General features: G+C 46.3%; 1 protein-coding gene across 2 annotated transcripts in view; it reads right to left on the reverse strand.

Annotated features, from left to right (window-relative positions):
- Nucleotides 1–1585: 1585 nt before the first annotated feature.
- MFGE8 (milk fat globule EGF and factor V/VIII domain containing) overlaps nucleotides 1586–24090 on the reverse strand; it is a 28247-nt gene continuing 5742 nt past the window's right edge. The window contains exons 2-10 of one of the 2 annotated variants that reach the window (XM_083475165.1): nucleotides 18178–18303; nucleotides 16888–17013; nucleotides 15690–15803; nucleotides 13230–13411; nucleotides 12540–12695; nucleotides 9161–9305; nucleotides 4786–4970; nucleotides 3740–3895; nucleotides 1586–3286 (exon numbers count right to left, since the gene is read on the reverse strand). In XM_083475165.1, the coding sequence (XP_083331291.1) occupies nucleotides 3143–3286; nucleotides 3740–3895; nucleotides 4786–4970; nucleotides 9161–9305; nucleotides 12540–12695; nucleotides 13230–13411; nucleotides 15690–15803; nucleotides 16888–17013; nucleotides 18178–18303 (1334 nt within the window). In that variant the 3' untranslated portion in view covers nucleotides 1586–3142. Of the gene's footprint in view, nucleotides 3287–3739; nucleotides 3896–4785; nucleotides 4989–9160; nucleotides 9306–12539; nucleotides 12696–13229; nucleotides 13412–15689; nucleotides 15804–16887; nucleotides 17014–18177; nucleotides 18304–24090 lie in introns of both variants that reach the window. The other variant, XM_083475164.1, reaches the window with a different exon arrangement.

Consider the following 24090-nt stretch of genomic DNA (forward strand, 5'->3'; position numbering starts at 1 on the left):
TCCTCAGTGGAGACAGTGGAATTGCCAGAGCCAAACCCAGACTGGGCCTGTGTGGGCCAGAGATGTAATTGTTTTGTGCTGATGTGGGGCACTTTTTGAGTACACACCACCACCTGTATTGCACAGGCCAGACTCGGGCGGTTACTTGTGCATTGTCAAGTAACAAGAGCACAATAGACCAGAGTTTTGCATAAAATGTGAGTTTATATATGTATTAGTGCAAATTTAGAAAAAATGTAACTTGAAGGCAATATATGCCCCCATGTTGTGGGGGGGGGGTGACCACATGAGCTGGCTGCTGGGAATCTTCTTCATCTGCTGTCCGGGTGCTGCTCGTAGGCAACTTCAAGGCACCTGATGGTCTCCCTGATGTCTTTAAAACTCAAAATGGGCAGTCCCTCAAATAGAGGCAGTCTTTCCAATTGAAGACTGTCCTTTGATTGACCTTCCAAGAGAAGACCATCCTCTGCAGGTAGGGCGCATGGCTAGCCTCAGCCAGATGTGCTCTGAACAGGTTTGCTCCAAGCACAGAGCACTGCAGAGTGAGCAGGCAACAGCACATGGGGAAATGACTGACAGAGAAGATCTATAGCTGATCTGCCATGGTGCAACACAATGGATGGGACTCCCTCTTATAGGCCGGCACAGATGTAATGCAATCTGCCTCTTAACCATGTTTAAGACATCAGAGACAAGCCATAGGATTATGCACACCCTAGTCCTGCCTCCCTGACACCAGCCTTAACCAGGGTTAACATTTATATTAGGACAAGTCTTCACCAGGGTACCTATTGACCTTGGTTCTGCAACTAGCTTCAGAACCCTGGTTTACAATGTCAATATATTCCTCAACCAGTCATGATAAGCAAAGGGGATTTGTGCTTGAGCAAAGTCAGCCGGGCAAAGAATGCATACTAATCGGTGGCCTCATTCCCAAACCCTTAACCACGGCGAAGGAATGGCTACCCAGTGCATCTGCTTCATGTGAAGAGTCAGTTCAGCTCATTGGGATCCGCCTTATCTTGCAGCAGGGCATCTTCAGATTTGGGCTCCTTTCTGATTGGCTGTCACTCTTTCCAAGCACTGGATGTTGTTATGCTTGCACTAATATAGCACCAGAAGCATGAAGTTGGAAGACCTCCTTGTCCATTGGCCTTGAGGGCTGTGTGTAGCCCTTCGGTTGCGTATTAGAGCACCTGGGTTACTTTCTACACACATGCATACACCCCTCTCCCTCCTCCCACTAGGGAAGAAGCATCACCCAAGTGCAAGGACATTTTCCAGCCAGGCAAATATACTAAGGAGGGAGAACAGGGCTAGTGAGAGGCTTGATGTGGGGGTGTCTCATGGACCAGACAGAAAGGCTTGGAGGGGCCCATTCGGGCTCCCAGGGCCAAGGTTCTCCACTGCTGACTTAATACCATTGGCCACCTGAAGACAACTTTCATTGTCCATCTCTTTCATCTGTACAGTAGGCCAGGAACTTAACAGTATTATCTCTCACCCCCAACTCTGCCTCCCTCTCCCCCATCCATTGGTTCTGCCTGGGATTCCATGTGTTGAAAGAGACATCAAAAAGCAAGTGTTCTTAAAGTTTGTTTTAATACTGAGAGTCTTTACTTAGGGACTGTGTCTTGCTGAGAAGCCATAGCGGATACCCTCAGAATTTCCTATGGCTTACAAAAAAAACCTGTGCTCTGGGTTAATTGCTTCCAGATCCCAGACGGTGGCCCTACTTGAAGCCCCTCTTATTAGGTTTGTCTTACCGAAAGCCATGTGTTCCCCCAGCCGCCACCACACAGACCCCTTCCAAAAGGGACATTCCACATTTGTTTTTGTTTTAAAATGCTGTCCTTCCTTCCTTGACACAGCTTCTCAGAGCCCCGCTTCTTCACAGGGCCTCTGCCAAACGTGGTCTCCAAAAGAGAGAAGCAATTAGGGGAAGCTGTTGCGTTAGTCGCAAGGAGAGGGGCCTAGTGGGTTTAACAAACAACAGCAACAACAACAGTGCCGTGTCTTTTTCAGTATGCAAAAACTGGAGGGTTGGAGAAAGGTTAGACTACTGCCAAAACAGCCCCAGCAAAGTTTGAGTAATACTTTACAAATCTGTGAGTTCACCCCGTCTCCAATCTTTTAGCATCCTGAGAAAAATTTATCAAGGGAACAGGTAAACTGGGAACAGGGCTATGTGGATTTCATGCAGTGACTTCCATTGCTGGAGGAAAAGCAAGCTGCTAGTCCCTCATGGCTTTGAAAACGAACTTGGGAAAGTGTGAGCAACCGCGTGGTTACATGTGAGGAGCCGAGAGGGGCGGAGGCCTCTGTTTCCAGGAATTAGGGGCATTATGGGCTTCTCTGTGACTTGTGAAAGCAGAATAAATTACGCTAAACTTCAACTTATCTTGCAAAAACTTAGAACTTTGAAACCCTGGTTTTTTTGGTCTGATGTTCTGATCGTGTTTTGAAAAATAATGATGCAAGGGAGTATATATACAACACTGCCTGTGACCTACATCGTACCTAGGCTATTAAACTTGCATCTTAGACCAGCCATTGGTTCCTCCAAAGAATTCTGGGAAATGTGGCTCTGGGAAGCTGCTAAGCATTTTCCGTTACAGTCGCCCCACACCTTGAAGCACAGTTTCCAGGGCTCCCTGGAGAGAGGGCAAGGACTGTTTGAACCAGTTTGTGTGCACGCCGATGTCGCCAGGAGGGAATCAACCATGCATGGGGTAGGGCTTACAAAAGCAAGAGCCCAGACAATCAACAGTGGCTCTTAAAGTGCAGTGCAAGGGACCCGCAAGAAGGGGCCGTGGTGATGCAAACAAAGTAAGCCAATCCCTGAAGGAGCCAGCTTGTCAATCGTTCTTCAAAAGCAAAAGATGAGGGGGAGATAGAAGACAAGCAGAGGGTCGAGGAGGTAACAAGGCCCCCGGACCATGATAGCTGCTGGCTCTACAAAAAATGGTGTTCCCAGTGCTTAACACAGGGCATAGGATTTTTTATCAATTGGAACTAGGAGTAGTGGATTTGGGAACAGAAAGCGCCACAGGTCCGGGGATGCAGGGGGCAGGAGACAAAGTGGGTGGGGAAGTCAGTCTGGCTCTCTGCTTCACGGCCTCCATGGTCAGGGGTGTGGGGGCTACTCATCACAGCCCAGAAGCTCCACTCGCAAGGTGATGCGGTTGTGCCAGGATTCGGGGAGGATGCGCACAAAGCGGGTGTAGAAGGGAACGTCAAACACATTCTTCTTGTGCGAGTTGTTGTCGTAGTTGCCTTGGAATATCTGTGCCAGTGAAGAGAAAGAAGAATGGTTAGAAAACACAAGAGCGGGAAGGAAGCAGGCCGGCTGACCTCGCAGGGCTGTAAGCAAGGGTTACCCTTTCTTGATTCTTCAGCATTTTAGTGTGAACTTCTCTTTTAATACACACACACACCCTTGGCTAATGTACCCTTTGTTGCAAGCAATTTCTCCTGATATAATGCTGCATTCTACGTTTCTTTTCACTAAAGTATTCATTTTTAAGCCCTGAAAAATGTCGGGGAACTGCGTCGCAAATTTCGGATAAGTGCAGATTTTGAAGGGTGGCTGTTTTTTTGGTTCTCATCTTGTCCTGGAGAGTGCAGATTTGATAAGATTTGGCCTTAAATGCAAACTGAATTGAATTTCTCTCCTATTCCTCAGTGAGGATGGGAGTGGTTTCTAAAACACAGAGGATGCAAAATTCCCCAAGCCTACCTTGGTGGCGTTTGTCCTGCTATCCTTGTAAAGAGTCCAGGACTTCCCATCTTCACTATAGGCCACTTTGTAGGCGGCAACATACTGAATGTGCCCAAAGTCACGAGCTCCTTGCGTAATGATCCCTGTCACCTTCTTCTCGGCCCCAAGATCGATCTGCAGGGAAACAAGGACAATGTTTAATTTGTGAAAAGGAAGAAGAAAAGAAGGGCCCAGACTCAGGTGAGGCCACCTTCCCTGGAAACCTTTTAACCCCAATGCACAAGTTCTTAACCCATCCAAGGTTGAAAACTCCTCTTAAGACTCGGAAGATGTGCAGAAAAAGCATCCAAACCTGGGGGCAAGTTTGCATACAACTGAGGGCTCATCCAGACTTCCTTTTGTGCCACGTGTGGGATGTGACATCACTGTAGCAGTCAAATAAAACACTTCCTGTTTGCCCAGAGTGGACACACAGGGGGATGTTACTCCAGCCAGGAGGACTTCCTGTCCCACCTGGTCTGGAGCATCCTCTGTGTGTGACTAGATAGATGGGCGTGACCCTGTGAAACCCTGTAAAAGGGCCAGTCACACAGCCATCTTCCTCTTTTGCTGCTCTCTTCTGATACTGATGCTTTTGCTGTCTGCTGGCTCCCAGCCAGCAGCACATGGGCTCATTCCTATATGGGATGAACTGAAAAACTCTTCTGTAACTACAAGCTAAAGCTTGCCTTCAGGATAATACTGTGAACTGAATGTGAGTAAACTTTAAAAGAGGATTAGACAAATTCACGGAGGACAAGTCTATCAATGGCTACTAGCCATGGTGGTTATCTTCCAGGCACTGAATATAAGGTGCTGGGAATCACAGGTGAGCAGGATGCTGTTGTGCTCATTCCCAGCTTCCAGGTTTGTTTGAGGAATCCGGTCGGCCACTGTGAGGGCAGAGGGATGAGCTAGATGGGCCACTGGCAGGCTCCTCTTATGCCACACATTCAAGTGCCCAGTCTTCACCCTTGCACTGCCCTTCCACCCCTCCTTCCTGCATAGGAGCAGCAAGGCCTTACCTGAAGCCACTCGTCCTGTTTGCTGCGGAGGGCAGCCCAAGCGTTGCTCTTGCCCGTCTTGTCCAGGCGGGCATAGTGCGGGTGCCAAGTGAATGCATCGATGCCCCATGTCTTGTAAACGCTGGAGGCTGTGATCTGCTGGTCGCTGATGAAGTGGGATTTCATGCCCAGCGGCTCCGAGCAACCTGCCATGTTGAAATACACTGTAACACAACAGTTTACACAGACACAGTGAAAGGGAAGAGACCGGAAGCAACAGATGCTCAAAAGAAAACAAAATTAAGCACCATCAGACAGACAGAAACACACACACACATTTTCCCCAAGGCAGCAGCTTTCAAAACTTCCCATGCTGACCCATCAGCCTAGATCCCCCCACGTAGAAACATGCCTGCCACAGAAACTCCCATGTGTTGCGAAGATTCTGGGGAAGGTTCTAAGGCAGAATTCTGCAACCTGCATCCCTGTGCTCTGAACATCAGCAGTGGTGAAGGGCTGATGGATGCTTCAAACCAACTTGTCCACCATTAGGGATCTCACTAAAAGCAAGTCTTGCAGCTTCCCGGAAACTGTTTTAAAAACAAGGAACCAAAGCACAGATGGAAACACAAAGGCAAGGGCGACGGGAGGAAGCCAACCCAAAAGATGGAATCCCAATGATGTCCACAAATATTTACAAGTCACTTTGAGGGTGCAAGAGCTGGGCATCTAACATGTAATCTTTCAAGTGTTGCTGGATGACACCTCCTGTTGCCTCAATGGTCAGGGAATGATAGGAGCTGCAGTCCAGGAATATTTAGAGCATCAAAGGTTAGCCACCCTGGTTTTTACCCAATAATGGTGTAATTCCATTCCGATTTCATCAGTGGATATTCCTCAATAATTATCCTTCAGATTTCCCACTTCTCTGAATTCTGTGATACGCTTCTCAAGTCACAACACACACCCAAATGCTGTTCTAGGATAAAATATTTGAGATGCATACTCAGAGCAAAGATGTTTAATTGGTGTTTTGTGATTAAATGATAATTTTTTAAGTACATATTTTTTAAGTCATGGGTTAATGCGGAGGGTGGGAAGAGCTGTGGCTCATTGTTAAGAACATATGTATTGCATGCAAAAAGTTCCACATTCAATCTCTGGCATGTCCGGGAAGGACTCGGAAAGACCCAGGAGAGGTATTGCCGGTCTGTGTGGGCAATACTGAGTTCTGTCACCCTCCACCAACATTTCAGCTGTAAGGTCCTCAGGGCAGGGGCCAGTCTGGGTTTCGTGGCACTGCTCAGCAAAGCACCGAGCAAATTTACAATACTACATCAGAGCTGTGACAGTAAGAAGCAGGAAAAACAGTCAGCTGGCCTATAATTCTGAGCACCACCAGAGGGTGTCACTGTACAGTCGTACCTTGGTTTTCAAACAGAATGCCTTCCGGGAGCCCGTTTGACTCCCGGAACCATTCGAAAACCAAGGCAGGGCTTCTGATTGGCTGTCTTGCAGCCAATCGGAAGCCATGCTGGATGTTCGGCTTCCGAAATTCGTTCGAAAACCAGAACACACACTTCTGGTTTTTGATCATTCAGGAGCCGAAATGTACGAGTACCAAGGCATTCGGTAACCAATGTACGATTGTAATTATAGATGCAGAGGAGGAGGAAGAAAGAGAAAGAGCCCCAAAGTCTCGATGTGGGCAGTGGTGCAAGTCGAGCCATTTTAGACTTTGGGCTTCCGCCTGCCACTTGAAAATGCTAATATGCGTTACTTCATCTATTCTGGAAACGCGTTAAGCCATATTCCCAAAAGTGAAAATCCAAACAAAGTTGTTGGAGGGCGGGCGAAGTTGATGACCTTTCTCTGGGAACATGTCCCAAAAAAAAAAGAGCTTTGGAGCTTTTGGGGGATTTTTAAAGGAATTTTTCTTTAAAAATCGCTCCAGTTGCCATACATCCGGGTTTTCTTATATATATATATACATTTTTATTGAGTTTTTTTACATATCATTTCCAACATTCATTTAACATAACTTCTTATCTTATACAATATTGCAGACTTCCATCAACACCTCTGATGATTTTCCATTCTCTATCACTTATTCTGCATTTCTTAATTTCTCTATTACTCTTAATTATCATTAACTAATAATTCTCCTCATAGTCTTTCTTGCAATATTTCAAATAGTCCTCCTTACAGAACTTCTTGCAGTCCTACTAGCGTAATCTCATACATCCAGGTTTTCCAGGACATTTTGCCGACTTGGTAAAAATCCACCCAGATGCCATTTTGACAGTCCAGTTCCCGGACGTATGGCAGCCCTAGTTAAGCCAACCCTCCTGGATTGGGGAGCCCACCTGTTCATTCTATTGTGGGGACCCCGGGCGTTTGCCCATATGTCCCGCCCTGACAGCACCACTGCAATAGGGAGGCCTCCTGGCCTAGACAACAGGACCCAACAACCAAGACTCCATCACTGCTAGGGAAGCCAAAGAAAGCCTAGTCCTACCAGGCCAGTCCTCACCAAGTGGCCGCTTCCAAGATCAAATTGGAAATGACTATTTTGAGCAAAGCCCAACAGTGGAGATCCATGTGGTTGGAAGGGACCACAAGGATTATCTGGTCCAACCCCCTGCAACGCAGGAATATTGTTGCCCAACACGGGACTCAAACCCACAACCCTGAGATTAAGAGTCTCATGCTCTACCAACTGAGCTATCCCAGAGAGAGTTTGTCCCATAAAGAGGAGACAGAACAATGCATCAAACCCCAGCCAGGCAGATGCATATTTAAAGTTCAGAAGTGAGGACTGCGTATCAAGTCTAGTCTTTTCTTAGCTTCCCAGCAGCTTGGAGAAAGATTCTCAGTTCCCCTCTCCGTGGCCCAAACAAAGCCAGATGAAAAATATGATGCAAACAGCAAGAAATCATGCAAAAACAGGCCTTTTTTAAGTGCAAAATCTGGGCTGCCTCTGCACAGAAATGTTAAACGTTTCTTTACAGAGCAGACAGAGCTGGCAATTATCCACAGTACCCAAGTGGCCAATCTGAGAGTCCCAGTTTTCACAGTTAAGTGCCAACAGATTTTGGAAATTAGAGGTCAGCAAAGGCAACTGCTTCAACCCTGAGGAATTCCCCCAGGGCAATTTGGGTGACCTGCTATGGGGACGGGGGTGAAATTCAATTCGGTTCACATTTTAATGTGAGCATACCTGGTTTGCCTTTTCCAAAGCAACATGCAAACCAAATATACAGCTATCCTTGGAAAGTTTGCATTTTTCCAAATTTTGAAATGCAGTTCTCCACAGACAAGTAACGTAGGCAAAACATCCATATGTCAGGTTAAAGGATGAAAATACATTAGTGAAAATAACATACCAAAATGCATTGTATTAGAAGAGATGGCTTTGCAAAAATGTACATATTGGGGGAAATTGACAATGAAAAGCCAATGAATTTTCATGAGGACCTTTTCTTTTTTAAAAACAAAGTTCACAAAGCGATGTGCAAATGTGGAGAACTGAACTTAGAATTGGAAAAATGAGAAACTGAGAGAAACCAACATTGACCTATACCCCCATCCCTAGACCTACAGTGACATTTTGGCTTACCCAAACCAGATTAAGGAAAAAGAATTCCAACATGGAGGAAAGGACGGTGAAGTCAAATTCTCCAGGGTGCTGCTGCCCTCTGATTGTCCATGCAAGAAAGTCCACCACCACCAAGACATTTAGGCCACATTCGCACCATGCGTTTAAAGTACTCTGTGACTACTCGAAACAGTCACAGCTTCCCTCAAAGAATTTTGGGAGCTGTGGTTTGTTGTGGGTACTGATTTATTTGGAGACACCTATTCCCCTCACATGGGACGCAGGTGGCACTGTGGGTTAAACCACAGAGCCTAGGACTTGCTGATCAGAAGCTCAGCGGTTCGAATCCCCGCGACGGGGTGAGCTCCCGTTGCTCGGTCCCTGCTCCTGCCAACCTAGCAGTTCAAAAGCACGTCAAAGTGCAAGTAGATAAATAGGTACCGCTCCGGCAGGAAGGTAAATGGCGTTTCCGTGCGCTGCTCTGGTTTGCCAGAAGCGCCTTAGGCATGCTGGCCACATGACCCGGAAGCTGTACGCCGGCTCCCTCGGCCAATAAAGCGAGATGAGCGCCGCAACCCCAGAGTCGGTCACGACTGGACCTAATGGTCAGAGGTCCCTTTACCCCTTTACCATTACCTATTCCCCTCACAGAGCTATGATTCCCATAATTCCCTGGGAAGAGGGACTTGCTGTTAAACCACTCCTGGTTCCCAGAATCCTTTGGGGGAAGCCATGAGTGGCATTGCAGTACTTTAAACGTACGGTGCCAGTGGCCTTAGACCAATGGGAAGCATTTACCATTCATTTCGCAGCCGACCAGCTCAAAGCGCAGAGTGCAGGCTCTACGGCAGATCACAGGGTAGATGCGGAGGTACTGGGCTGTTACCGGAGGATTGAAGAGGTTGGTCACTGTGTCTTCATAGTCTGAGTTGCCAGTGTAAACCTGCCAGGAGAGAGGGCAACGGTGAAAGGATGAGACCTTAGGAACAGAGTTGATGGTCTAGAGCAGGGATAGTCAACCTTTTCATAGCTACCGCCCACTAATGCATCTTTCTTGATGGTAAAATTTCCTTACCACCCACCAGTGCTTGATGGAAGGAGGATTCCGCTTGTGACGTAGAACCCCCTATCGCCAACCTAGAATCCTGAAATGCCCACTAGTGGGTGGTAGGAACCAGGATGATAACCCCTGGTCTAGAGTCACATCTGCTCTCTAAAGAGGACATCTTCTTAGGCAGCTACTTCGAAGAGGCAGCATGGCAGAATGGTTAGAATGCTGGCACTTTTTGACAGAGATCATGAGCTCAAATCCAGCTCTCCCTTCTAGCAGGTTTGTTGCGATTATAAACGTGTGGTGACCTGCATCTATGCAAACTATCCTGAACTCAATGGAGGAAAGTTGAAATAGCAACAGAAACTCTGTAGCTCAGTGGCATTGGCCTTACACGCAGATGGTGTTGCCAGTTGGTGCAGACAATACAGAGCTAGATGTATCAAGGGATGCGGGTGACACTGTGGTCTAAACCACTGAGCCTCTTGGGCTTGCCAATCGTAAGGTCAGCAGTTCAAATCCCCGCAACAGGATGAGCTCCCATTGCTCTGCCCCAGCTCTTGCCAACCTAGCAGTTCGAAAGCACGCCAGCGCAAGTAGATAAATAGGTACCACTGCAGCGGGAAGATAAACAGCATTTCCATGCATTCTGGTTTCCGTCACTGTGTTCCATTGCACCGGAAGCAGTTTAGTCATGCTGGCCACATGACCCGGAAAGTTGTCTGTGGACAAACGCAGGCTCCCTTGGCCTGAAAACGAGATGAGCGCTGCAACCCCAGAGTCGCCTTTGACTGGACTTAACTGTCCAGGGGTCCTTTACCTTTACCTTTAGATGTGTCAATGGTCCGACTCAGTTTAAGGCAGCTCCCTATGTTCTTTCTACTTCTACTACAGAGTTTAGAGCTTGCAGGAATAACAGAGGGAGCCAATATATAGGAGAAGGAAAACTCTGGTCCTAAACCTCTGTTGTCTTGCGGGATACCAACTCAAACAGTTCTGCTAGCTCACAAAACAAACTTGCTGTAAGTATAATCAGAACAGCTTAAACCAGCTATTTAATTGGGGTGAGGTGGGGGCTGTTCGTGTGCTGGGACCCCCCCCCCCACACCAACTCCCCCCCCCTTTCATGCAGAAGCTAAATCAACTCTTATGTACCTTTATCAGGCTTCCACTGGGACAAGAGAAAACGTTTAAGGTGGGGTGGGGAAGGGTGGGTCTGAGGAATGGCTACTATGCAATGTGTTTCTGATTATCGCGCTTAGGGGGGCTTTGTCGGTGCTTGCAGAAAAACTCAAAGAACTTCTGGACTTCCAAATATTCAGCATAGCCTCCTCAACACCTGCACGGGGACAAGTAAGGACCTACCAGGCTCAGCACAGTGAATTAAGCATCATTAGTATTCTCTGAGAAGAGCTAAAATGTTTCTTCTTCCATGGTTGGGAGAGGCTGGAATTGCAGCAATCTAAAGGAAACAGGGAGGGCAGGGCAGCAGAGCCCTCAAGGCACACCTGCCAATTTCAGTTTGTCTCAGTCCCCCCCCCCCCCAAATCTTAAATTCAGTTCTCCACCTTAGTTCGCAAAAGGCAACTTTTAAGTCCTCATGGAAAAACTCCTGCCGCTCATAAGATTCCTTGCAACACCATTTGACAAGCTCAGATATGTTTCAATCACAGTGGATTCTTCTACGATTGCAACTAAAAATGTATGCTGTGCTCAAAACTGTTCCTTTTTTGTAGCAAAAGGTGATGCGCTTCAATGGAAAAGACGGCTTTAGGAGAGAGGAAGCCCATTTTTTTCTAAGCAAGACATTTGTACAATGCACTGCCCATCTCGCAAGGCCCTCCTACAGTCCAGCTTATGAACCCAGGCCATTTTTTGTGCGCAATTTTGCCTAACTAATGCATCCGATGCTAGAAGAAGAAGAAGAAGAGTTTGGATTTGATATCCCGCCTTTCACTCCCTTTAAGGAGTCTCAAAGCGGCTAACATTCTCCTTTCCCTTCCTCCCCCACAACAAACACTCTGTGAGGTGAGTGGGTCTGAGAGACTTCAGAGAAGTGTGACTGGCCCAAGGTCACCCAGCAGCTGCATGTGGAAGAGCGGAGACGCGAACCCGGTTCCCCAGATTACGAGACTACCGCTCTTAACCACTACACCACACTGGCTAGTCATGGTAAGAGCACTTTTTTGAAATCAAAAGGGCATTACTAACCTACGTCCATTCATTTCAATGGGTCTACTCGGAGTACGGCTAGCATGGGAGTCACCCCACTGTTTTTAGTTTACTAAAAGTAAGTAAAATACACATGCTAAATTTAATCATTCTCTAGGGCAAGAGTTTGGAGGGGGGTTAGGCTGAGGGCCAGATCCCCTCATGGACAACCTTCTGGAGGCCACATACAGGGGGGCAATGGGAGAAGGGCCGGAGGGGGGGAAATGGGCAAGGAAACTGATGTGTCCTTTGTACATCAGGAGCTCTGTGGGAAATTCAAGCAACTGCCACTCTGCGCAAGTCAAAATCAGTTTTGTGGGTCATGGGGCAGGCATCAGCATCCGAAGCAACTACAAAAAGCGACTGCGGGATGGTGCCAAGCCTAACAACAAAGGCACTGTTTTAGTGGCCTACCTTGGGAGGCTGCTGTTAAGAAAAACAAGGTAATGTATTTTATAAAGCACTTCAGCATCGTTCAGGGGTACAGGTGGCGCTGTGGTCTAAACCACTGAGCCTCTTGGGCTTGCCGATCGGAAGGTCGGCGGTTTGAATGCCTGCAACAGTGAGCTCCCGTTGCTCTGTCCCAGCTTCTGCCAACCTAGCAGTTTGAAAGCACACCCGTGCAAGTAGATAAATAGGTATCACTGCAACGGGAAGTTAAACGGTATTTCCATGCATTCTGGTTTCCATCACGGTGTTCCATTGCACCGGAAGCAGTTTAGTCACGCTGGCCACATGACCCGAAAATCTGGCTCCCTCGGCCTGAAAGCGAGATGAGTGCCGCAACCCCATAGTCACTTTTGACTGGTCTTAACCATCCAGGAGTCCTTTACCGTTACCATCTTACCATCCACTTTTTTTTTTTTGTTTCCCCACCTCTCAGGCACAGCTGCAGCACCTGCCCCGTTTGCTCACCTTGTCATGATCTTGCTCCTCATCCTTAATGTACATAAACTCGCGCCCGTCGAGGCTGTAGGCTACTTTGTAGGCCCGGACATATTCCAGGCGGCCTACGCGGCGTGCACCTTGCGTGGCAAGGCCAGAGATCCTCATCTTCCTCATCAGGTTGACCTGGGGTGAGGAAAAGCAGGCAGAAACTGGATAAACATCTCTGTATGTATGTGTGTGTGTTTGTGTGACTCAACACTAATCAGATGTTTTGTGTGTGGCTTATTTGCCCAACAGCATGCTGGGAGTCACAAAAACAAGCACAGCACATTGAAGCACCCATTTCTCTTTTTACCCCCACCCATATCTATTTATTTAATTTATATCCATTTATATCCCTCCCAAAGGAGCCTTAAAACATCAGCCTTAAAAACAATGAAAGCAACACAATCCAAGCTATGCTTATTAGACTTATTGGTCACTTGTAACCTAAGAAGGTATCAAAGCAACTTGCATTAAAATACATTACACCATAAAAAGGAAGTCGCATTAATGTTTCTGTAATTCAAACAAGCTGCCTCAACAGTAACAGCACATTCACCATTATTACATAATCGACTCAGTCTATCAAAGGCCTGTTTCCACCTGGCCCTCCCAGTTTGAGCAAATGCTCCTTGCTTAGTTTTTGGCCTCCCACGTTTCGAAGCCCACCATTACCTGAATCCAAGGGCTCCTGTCATAGTTACTGGAGGTCCAGGCATTCACAATCCCCTTGTTGTTGAGGCGGGCAAGCTCTGGACCCCAGCGCTGCAGGCCAAGGAACCCGTAGTGCACTGAAGAGGCGGCGAGCTGTGTGTTCGAAATGGCTCCTGACTCCATGCCGAGAAAATTTGCACATCCTGGAGAGGGTCACCAAGACCATAGGGAGGAGGGCAGGGAAAGGGGGAGAGAAGACACTGAAACCATCACATATTGCTTCCCTGTTAATACCTGCCTCCACTTCCCTCCCCAGCTTCTTCCACTGTGTCAGCTTTTCGACTGTAAGCTCCTTGGGGCAGGAACCTGCCTCTTGCACTCTGCAAAACAACACACACACACACACACACACACACACACACACACAGCGAGAGAGAGTTGGCACCCTGCAAACAACACCACAGAGAGAATTGCCACATCAAAAGAGTAGGAGAGCATCAGACTTTTTGGCTGTGAAGTATTTATCATTCTATATGAAGCAAAGTGGTACTTCAAAGTCCCAAGCAGAGACTGTTCTGTGCTTTTATAGAATTTTATTCAGATCTGCATGCACTCAATTCATTCCATACCGTGTTATTTTATTTTAACATTTGTTAAACAAGAAGAACATCCCCTCCCTTTTTAAGAAGCATGTTGCAACCTGCCAGGGAAACATGGCATTATAAGTTTGTTTATGATGTTGCCTTGTGTTACTTTTCATATGGTTCAAACTTTGGTCCTTGGGATGGCTGGATAGCTATATACAAATAAATGTATATAATTTAATCTCGCACACATACATATGCCATCTTCGGCTGCTGGAGAACCTGGGGGCCTGCAAGATCCCTGATCTCTGACCGGAGGTGGGTGCAAGCTCTGGTTCAACCTCAAAGGAATGCTGTTCTCAAGCCAATGGCTCCTGCTCCCTATTTCTAGCAAAGAAGCCCTCAAGGAGATGGGAGGGGAAATATCTTTGTGGGGTTATTCAGAATAATGTGTTTTTCTAGTTCTTATCTCCCTTCAAGTGTCTAATTTGTTTATGCAATAAAAGTGTCACCAAGAAGCAGAACATCATGAAAATAAGTCCTAGAGGAGTTTTTGGGGGACTGAGACTCTCAATCACTTCATGCTTAAATTAAGTTAAGCAGAGAAGACAATTACGTGTTAATTATCTCTGACGTGTAAATGTGAGGGAAGTTCACGAGAACTGGGCAGGCATAGCTTGAGCGGGAACCCAAGTTTAAAAGAGAGTAAGGAACAGTGGGGAATACTCAAGCGGCTTTCTTGTAGGGATGGTTGAATCTGTAAATGTCATTTTGTCTTTTTTCCCCCAGTCTTGCAATCTTCCCCTCTCCCCCAAATAATGCATTTCCCCCAACATACATTTCTGAAAGCACTTTTGCTTCATATGAATTTTGCAAGCCGTTTCCCCCTACATGTAGAATTTGCATGCATTATTTTCTCTAATACAGACGCAATTTTTGTGTACACATTTCCCCCCAAGGTACACATTCTTGCGCATACGCTTTGGTTGGAAAAGTGAAGAAGTGAACATTGCGAAGGATAGCTGCATTTTGGTTCCTGCACTGATCTGGAAAGGGTAAAATCAGTCAGAAGAATTCGTCTTTCATTCTACTGCATAGTGCTAGTGTAGGGCATTGCACAGGTAGGTCATGTGTGTGTGTGTGTGTGTGTGTCTACACACACAAACACACACACACACATATATAAATTATATTTATTTCTTTTTATTTGCACTGCAAGAGATTAGAGCTTAGTTGGAAGCCATGACTGCTTCACAATGCAGAGGGCACCTTAGCTCACTATTGGCTTATAGAATTTTGCAAGATTTCTGCATGTATACAGGTGATAACGCTCAATGCAGAAACTGGGTTATCCATGGGCATAATTTTATTTTACGTATACACAATCTTCTATATATTTCTGAATACAAGATGCTGGTGTAATGGTGTTTTTTTAAAAAAAGAAAGAAACAGACTAGGAGCGGGCTCAAATCCCATCCCAGCCATGAAGCTCTGAGCCACTTGGGAGTCTTCTCAGCCTAACCTACCTCACAGAATAAACTCGAGGGTGGGAAGATAATCAGTGCATCTTGCCTTGAGCTCTTCGAACAAATATCAGTGTAAGCAAATAAACTTCAGTTCATCAACCTGTTGGCAAGCTTCCCCAGGGTCTTCCAGCCGCTAGTTTTCAGAAGCAGACTATTGGGCTGGATCACAAATGGGAGACACCCCACCCCACCCCTGATCTTGATGGATCCCAACTCTCAACAGCCCAACCAGCAAGGCCAATGGTCATTGATGTTGCAAGTTCTAGCCCAACAACATTTGCAGGACCAATGATTCACCAGCTGTGCTCTAAATGGATCTTGGTCATTTCATCACTACCACCCTCCACACCCGTCACGGAGCAGGAACTTACGGAGTTGGCAGGATTTCCCCAGGTAGGGCGGCATGCACTTGCAGGCATAGTCCCCACTGAGATCCAAGCAGGTTCCTCCATTCTTACAGGGCTGCGAAGAGCATTCGTTCATGTCTACAGCCAAAAGGAAAGAAGAATTGAGTTGATCGCCCCCAATGCAGCCAAATCAGGATCCCCGTTTCACTAAATACCCATGCATTTGATGGCTTAAGAATATTGTTCCTAGCAACTTCAAGATTGCTGGATGGAAGCATGCTTCAAATTGTAATTGCTGCTAGAATGTTTTGGTCCGTTTTAGAATTGGCTTGATGTGTTTTTCTCTTGTATATCTATTTGCCTTCCTGCCCTCCTTGGGGAGGAAGGGCAGGATATAAACTCTATAAATGAAAAGAAAACCATAAAAGAAAGCTTTGTTGCATTTGTCAGCCATGTCTTAAGACTGCAAATATCTGAAGGTCATTTGTGGCCAAACAGAAGATAAGGCAGGGTACCACTGTACTTTTCCTATCTTCGATGCTACTTTGAGTTGCCAAAAGACAGATAAATTGTGATTTTCTTTGTGGAACAGCTGTAACAGTTACCGGCTGAAGCTGTATCTGCCATCAACAACAGACTCGCAGAGAAGAGTACGGAGTATGAACAGCGAGTATAGTGCACTGGTTAGAATGTCAGGCTAGGACATGCAGGACCAGGGTTCAAATCCCCACTCTGCCAGGAAGCTAACAGGGTGAGCCTGAGCCACAGATGCAACATCTCACCCTTCATTGCCTCGCAGGGTTGTTGTGAGGGTGAAGGGGGGGGGGGAGAAGGGACAGAATTGCCAGACACAGGAAGAACAAGGATATAGTTTGAGTGCCTCACTTGTACGTCTAATAAATCATTTATTGGTCAACACAAATAGAAGTTATTAATACTGCAGCTGTTGTATAAGGGATTATTATTTTGACCAGAATGTAATTGAAATTAATAAGATTTTGGAATACAGAAATAAAGAGGGAAAGGGAGATATAAATGTAAAATCTGGCCTACTATAAACATGGATGTAATTGCAAGAGGAGGTTGTTGCCCTGCTTGGGGGCGTTCCTAGAGGCACTGCTGGAAACAGGGTACCAGACTGATGGGCCATTTGCTCCAAGCCAGCGCGAGCTGCTCTTCCGTTTGCAGCTGCAACTTTCCCAAAGACACATCTCACACTCACTGTTTTCGCAGTGTTTGCCTTCATAGCCTGAAGGGCACTTGCAAAGGTATTCGGTGAAGACGTCACCCCTGTTGGGAACCACCTGGCACTCGCCCCCATTCTGGCAGGGGTTTGGGTGGCAGGCACCTGAAAACAAGTGGTGCAGAAGGAGAAATTAGATGCAAACAAGAACATCTCACAGCCCCTGCTAGATTTAACTATGCAAGAGGAGGCCGACAAACCACCACCTTCAGAGTTATCAGCGCGCCCAACACACATGCAATTTCATTAGAAATCTGGTTGGCCGCTGTTAGAACAGGGTGATGGACTAGATGAGCTACTAGCTTGATCCAGCAAGACACTCCTTATGTTCTAAAGAAATCATGTATGTCAGAGCAGCTGATGGTTTGCAAATGGCAATCGGGATGTGAATATCCTTTCCCAACAAATGAGATGTGCATGTCATTAGCATTGCAAAATATATTCTGAAGTGCAACGGAATAACAATAGCATAATTAGCAGGACTGATGTGCTTGCACTTGTTTTAACTCCGCCATTGTTGCAGTAAGCATTTGGGGTCCCAAGGTGGAGAGATTTTGAGACCACTGCAGAACTTGTGTCAGGAGTCAGATCAGTCCCTTATCCAATGCCTTATCTACCGTATTTTTCGCTCTATAAGATGCACTTTTCCCCTCCTAAAAAGGGGAAATGTGTGTGTGTCTTATGGAGCGAATGCAGGCTGCGCAGCTATCGCTGAAGCCAGAAGAGCAAGAGCGCAGCAATCCCTCTTGCTCTCCTAGCTTCAGGGATAGCCACACAAAGGCTCGGGAGCGCAGCGGGAGCGCTCCTGCCTCTTCGCTCAAGAGGCTTTGCATTGCTTTCTTGTTTCTTGTTTCCCTCCTCTAAAAACCAGGTGTGTCTTATAGAGCAAAGAATAAGGTATTCTGCGATTTAGTCATGCTGGCCACCATGACCTGGAAAGCTGTCTGCAGACAAACACCAGCTCCCTCAGCCTGAAAGCCACAACACCATAGTCGCCTTTGACTGGACTTCACCATGCAGGGGTCCTTTTACCTTTTTTACCTATCCAGCATTTTCCTCTCTGGGCTCCTCCAAGCAACTTCACTACTGAGCACTCATCCTGAGTTGGTTTTACTCTTTTTAGAGCTTGTGTTGTATTCCATTTTCATTATGCACATCGTTTTGATGGCTTAATGGTAGCCTATAAATCTGTATTAATAATCATCATAAACCATCCTCTGCTTGCTTAAGTTCTAACGATAAACCCCACGCTCCGAACACCACATTTACCTTTCTCGGTTTCATTGCAATCAACCCCAGTAAAGCCTTCTGCACAGATACAGAAGAAAGGAGATTCGGTGATGCCGGTCAGGCAAGTTCCTCCGTTCTGACACTTGTTCTCTTCACAGAAGTCACCTGGAAAACCAAGGGAGTGAATCAGTGCAAGGCAGCAGCTTTGTAGTGAAGGTCCCTCTTCCCCACCACTTCTGAATCATAAATACCAACGGGGGTCAGCATGCTGATTTGTCTGAGGTTCCCATTTCCAATTTTGTCCAGGAGTGGGGGAGGGGTCACAGAAAACATACAGTGGTACCTCGGGTTACATACGCTTCAGGTTACAGACTCCGCTAACCCAGAAACAGTGCTTCAGGTTAGGAACTTTGCTTCAGGATGAGAACAGAAATCGTGCTCCGGCGGTGCAGCAGCAGCAGGAGGCCCCATTAGCTAAAGCGGTACCTCAGGTTAAGAACAATTTCAGGTTAAGAACAGACCTCCAGAACGAATTAAGTACTTAACCCGAGGTACCACTGTATTTGGAGAGGGGCCACAGCTCAATGGTACAGCATGTGCTATGAAATAGAACAAAAATAATCCCCAGAAACCATTTTTATCCTGCCTGTTTTTCTAGGGATTATTTAAAGGGGGGAGCATCCTCATAGGCGTCGGAAACCTTTGGGCACCCAGACGCAGCTGAACTACAACTCCCATCAGGCACGCCAACACCTAGGGGCTGAAGTAGTTCTGTGGGGGCCATTTTTGGGGGGGGAGGGTCCTCTCAATGTTCAGAGGGAGTTTGGCTCATCGCGACATCACGTTGGGCCCCCTCAATCGTCTTGAGAAGATGGCGCCTCTGACTCCCATCATCTTTGGCAACTGGCAATGCTTGCTGGGGCTGACAGGAGTTCAGCAACAAGTAGAACCCTGGTCCAACTGCACTGGCTACCAATTAGTTTCTGGGCCCAATTCAAAGTGCTGGTTTTGACCTATAAAGCCTTAAATGGCTCAGGACCGCAATACCTCAAGGACCACCTCTTCCCATTTGAGATCATCTTCTGAGGCCCTTCTTTCTGTGCCCCCTCCTTGAGAGGTTCGGAGGGTGACAACACGAGAACGGGGCCTTCTCTGCGGTGGCTCCCCGTCTGTGGAATGCTCCCCCCAAAGAAGGTTGCCTGGAGCCTTCATTATACACCTTTAGGCGCCAGGCAAAAATGTTCCTTTTTAACCAGGCCTTTGATTGCTCTGATTGACATCCTATGCCCTTTTAAAAAGTGGCTCTTTGGGGGGGGGCGTTATTGGGTTGTTCTTTTTATTCTGATTATGTAAGTTGTGGTTTTTATGTTTATCTTTTCTCTGAACCACCCTGAGACTTCCGGGTATGGGGTAGTATATAAATTCAATAAAATAACAGCAACAATAACAATAACTAGGTCAAATGTTTCCCACACTTGGTGTAGCAGCAAATTCCATAGTTAACTATGCGCTCTGTGGAGAAGTACTTGTGTATACTTAAGTACATTAGAATAGCCTGCTGAATTAGGTCCATCTATTCCAGCATCCTGTTTCCACAGACGCCAAACAGATGCCTAGGGAAGCTATGTCGAAGCACTGGCTGGCTTCACAGTTTTTCATGCATCGTGATTTTTGCACAGCACACACACGCACATGATGATTCGTAACATATTGCCAGGTCAAAAATTATGAAACCGGTATCACAATATGGACTTCAAACCGGTTTTGGGCGATGTATTGATATATTGCCTAGCTCTAGTCATCATTGTGATAGGAATTTTATGGTCTTAGATATATGGTAATGTTCATAAGCGTACCAATCAAGCACGTACATAGATCAGCACAGGAAGACCGACCTGGAACCATTTTCATTCCTAAACTGAGCAAATGTTTTCTCTGCACAGTCAAAGTGGGAAACCTCCCATTGTCTTTTTCCTCACAAATCCTGTCTTAAGGGCACATTTAAGATATGAATAGGGTGTGAGCCTGTGACCTGGCCCAGGAACTAAGTATTTATCATTACAAAAGACTGGCCAGGCTGCCCAGGCAATCCAATCAAGTAACCTGCCAGGCAGGAGATAAACAAGGACAGGAGAAAAACAACATTCAAATTTCTGTTTAGACCGCCTTTTCTGTGATGTAGGTATGATGTATCTGAGGGGTGGTCTTAGGTTACACCCCTTCTGTGATGTATGTATGATGTTTCTGGGGGTGGTCTTGATCTACAGGGTGGCAATTTCAAAAGTCTTTATAAGGCCTTGCGCGCCATTTTTCTGGGTTCCTCCTCTCTCCTGCGGGTGAGGGGAGCACCCTGTTGCAACAGATCAATAAAGATCAAGCTTACTAGCTGCTTTGCTTCTCAATATTCTCTCTGTCTGGCCTCTGTTATTCTCTCCTACCAATAGGGAACCTATGTAAGGACTCTATATGAGCTCTTGGATACCCCATAAGGGAAAAGGGCAATTTTTGTTTACAACATCATCTTGCAGAAGGGAATCCCACAGTTTAACTATGCACGGAGAGAAGAAGTACTTTCTCTTTGAAGAATTCCTTTTGTTTTGCCTCTTCTGAATCTCCCGCTGTAGAGGACCCAAGGCAGATCGTCCAAAAATAGCCTCCAGGCTCCTTGTTTGCTGGGGTAGGGCTTTAACGTCCATGGCAGACAGATTTCATTAGCTTAAGCTACTCCTCCCAGCATTATTGCTCGTAAGTCTTTTTATAGCAGAAGTCCCTGGGGTTAATCTCACTTCCTAACACTCTGCTCCTCCAACAGGCTAAGAAGAAACCCGGCTCCAAACTGTGTTCAGAGGTGCATGGGCAGCTCTCACAGCCCAGCCTGGGAAGGGAAAATAAAAAAAGCAACAGAGCTCAGGCACTGCCTGTGTTGTCGCCCTGGCTGGTGCCAGATGACCTCATCTTCCATCAATGCGCTGCCACGAGCCACAGCCAGGGAGGAAGGGATGGCCATAGGAATCTGAGATGTTGCTTCCGATCTGACTTGCTCCCAAACAGACAGGAGTACTTAGCTGCCCTCTGTGTCTCTCTGCCCTGCCTTTTGGACAATTAATGCAACTGAGAGCCGGGTTCACATGGAGTGGAGTGGCCAAGTTACTACAAAACAACAACAACACTGAGCGTCTTCAGTGGAAGTAGGTGGCTGAACAGAAATGCTTTGGCAATCAGCAGGGATGTGTGAATGCCAGAGTTTTGCAAAAGGATAAGAAAAAGAATTCAGAATCCAGGTTCTCAGTGAACCTCTGAGTTGTACTGAATTAACTTTTACTCAGAGTTCCAGGGGTCAGCAAACTTTTTCAGCAGGGGGCCAGTCCACTGTCCTTCAAACCATGTGGTGGGCTGGACCATATTTTGAAAGGGGGGGAATGAATTAATTCATATGCCCCACGAATAACCCAGAGATGCATTTTAAATAAAAGGACACATTCTGCTCATGTAAAAACAAGCTGATTCCTGGACCATCCACGGGCCGGATTTAGAAGGCAATTGGGCCAGATCCGGCCCCCAGGCCTTAGTTTCTCTACGCATTTAATTGACTCATCAAACTTAATGGGCATTCATTTCAATTGGTCTAAAAAAGTTAGTTGAATACAACCCCAAGTTTTCATTTAAAAACAACCCACCACCACCACCAAGTTTCTAACCCTTAAAAGGCTGGGAAAATAATATTTGGCTGTACAGTGGTACCTCAGGTTACATACGCTTCAGGTTACATACGCTTCAGGTTACAGACTCCGCTAACCCAGAAATAGTGCTTCAGATTAAGAACTTTGCTTCAGGGTGAGAACTGAAATCGTGCTCCAGCGGTGCAGCGGCAGCAGGAGGCCCCATTAGCTAAAGTGGTGCTTCAGGTTAAGAACAGTTTCAGGTTAAGAACAGACCTCAGGAACGAATTAAGTACTTAACCTGAGGTACCACTGTATTGAGGATGGGCAGCGTCCCAGAAGTTTCAGAAGCCAAGTAGAGGTGATTTCAGAACATGGCATTCTGGGACAGATGCCAGGGCCACAGCAGGAGAGCTGTTAACGCCTGCTCTGGGGCTGCCTTTAAGGGAGGGTAAATTCATGCCCCAGTGCTTCAAGCAATCCTGCATCTGGGGTTGGTGGGAGCTAGAGTTCAACAACAACCAGATCTGCCTTCCCCAATTTGCTTTGGACTCCAATGCCCATCAGCCCTAAGCCAGCCTTGTCATGGTCAGGGATGATGAGAGCTTTCATCCAAAACACCTGGAGGACCAGTGTTAGAAACCCAGACAGGTATATAAGCTAACAACCGTTGGGTCACCCCAACGGAATGTCTAGGCGCCATTCCACCAGGATGAAGTTTTTCATTGTTGTTGTTGTTAGTCATTTAATTTCTATAGCACTTTATATTTTAAAGTAAAAATTTCAAAGCAGTTCACAACACATTAAAATATCAAATAAAACAATCCAGAATAAAGCAAACTCAAGCGTCAAGGAAAACAATGTGGGGAGCAACTTTTAAGACTATCCGCAAGCTGTTCAGCAAAATTGGAGCATGTGTGATTACACAGCTTCCAAACTTGTCCATCATGATACTTTGTGAATTGCCTGCCTCAAACCGCCATCCATAGTCAGACACATTTAATTTCCCTGTCCAGACACTTTAACTACCCCTGTCTCCTTCTCCCTCCCAGATCTGTTCTTCTTGCTCTTGCCCAAATTCTCTGATAAGCAAAAGACCCCCATTTGACAGTTCCCGTCTTCTACTGATGAGCAACTTCCTCCAACCCAGTTACAGAGCACTTGACACATTCTCAGCCCACTGAGGGGTTTCTCAGATTCCTGGCTACATCTTCAGAGGTGGCTGCTCGGGTAAAATACAGTCCGAACACTGCTGTTCTGTCCACCTTTTGGTTTAATAATGTATAATTTGACATGAGCTTCATTCACAAAGCACGGTTTCCCATTCATAAAACATATTATCTCTCATGAAAAGGTTATGAATTGAGCTTCTCTGGGCGGGGTGGGGGGTGTGCAGCATTCACCCTCAAATTACAGCAGAACCAATTAATTTCCCTGGTGTGTTCCTAATAGGACAGGCATTAAGTAGGTCTCTGCACAGCTCTGCAAGCCGCTTACTATTTCAAGGAAGAGGCTAGAGCAGAGGAGAAAGTCGACAGCGTGCAAAGGAAAAAGTGAGTTTTAAAGGGCGACTCTCCTGTCTGTGAACTCCTGCTACAATTTCTGTGACAATGGAACTCCAAGTCAAAAGGCGGGATATAAATACCTTAATAATAAAATAACATCTTCATTCCAGGACGCTGTATTTTTACAGTTGCTTTTATACTTGTAATTTTGATGTCTGCCTTTATTTGTTTGTGGACTGCCTAAGCAGTTCTTCTGGAAATGAAAGTGGTATATAAACCCTTTTAATCATTAACATCTGAAGCTAGACAGGCCAGTGACCTGACTTGGTATAACATGGTTTTTGAAGTCTCTACAAGTCTCAGGTTCAATCCCAAACAATTCCAATTAGAAAGGACAGGTAACAGGCAATTGTCATAGGAGAGAGAGTTGCACCAGAAATCCTTCAGAGCTGCTGCCAATCTGAGTATGCGTTATTATTTCTTTTATTTATTATTGACATGTCTAAGCAGCGCCAGAGCGAGAGGTCTCTGGGCAGTGGTGTAGATAAAAATGGCTTAAAATCTCATGTGCCCCCTCCATGGGAGATCTGGACAAAAACAGGGCCTTTTTAGTGGTGGTTCCCCACTCACAGAATGCTCTCCTGAAGGATGCTTGCCTGGCGCCATCATTACATATTTTAGGTGCCAGGCTTTTCTGCTAGGTCTTGGGCGAGTGGGATGTTTTAATCCTGCCTTGTAAAAATACAGTTGATTAAAATTTTGTTTTTGTTTTATGCTTTTTGTAATAA

The sequence above is a fragment of the Podarcis liolepis genome (genome assembly GCF_965112155.1).
Source record: "Podarcis liolepis genome assembly, chromosome: 14".
Lineage (NCBI taxonomy): Eukaryota > Metazoa > Chordata > Lepidosauria > Squamata > Lacertidae > Podarcis > Podarcis liolepis.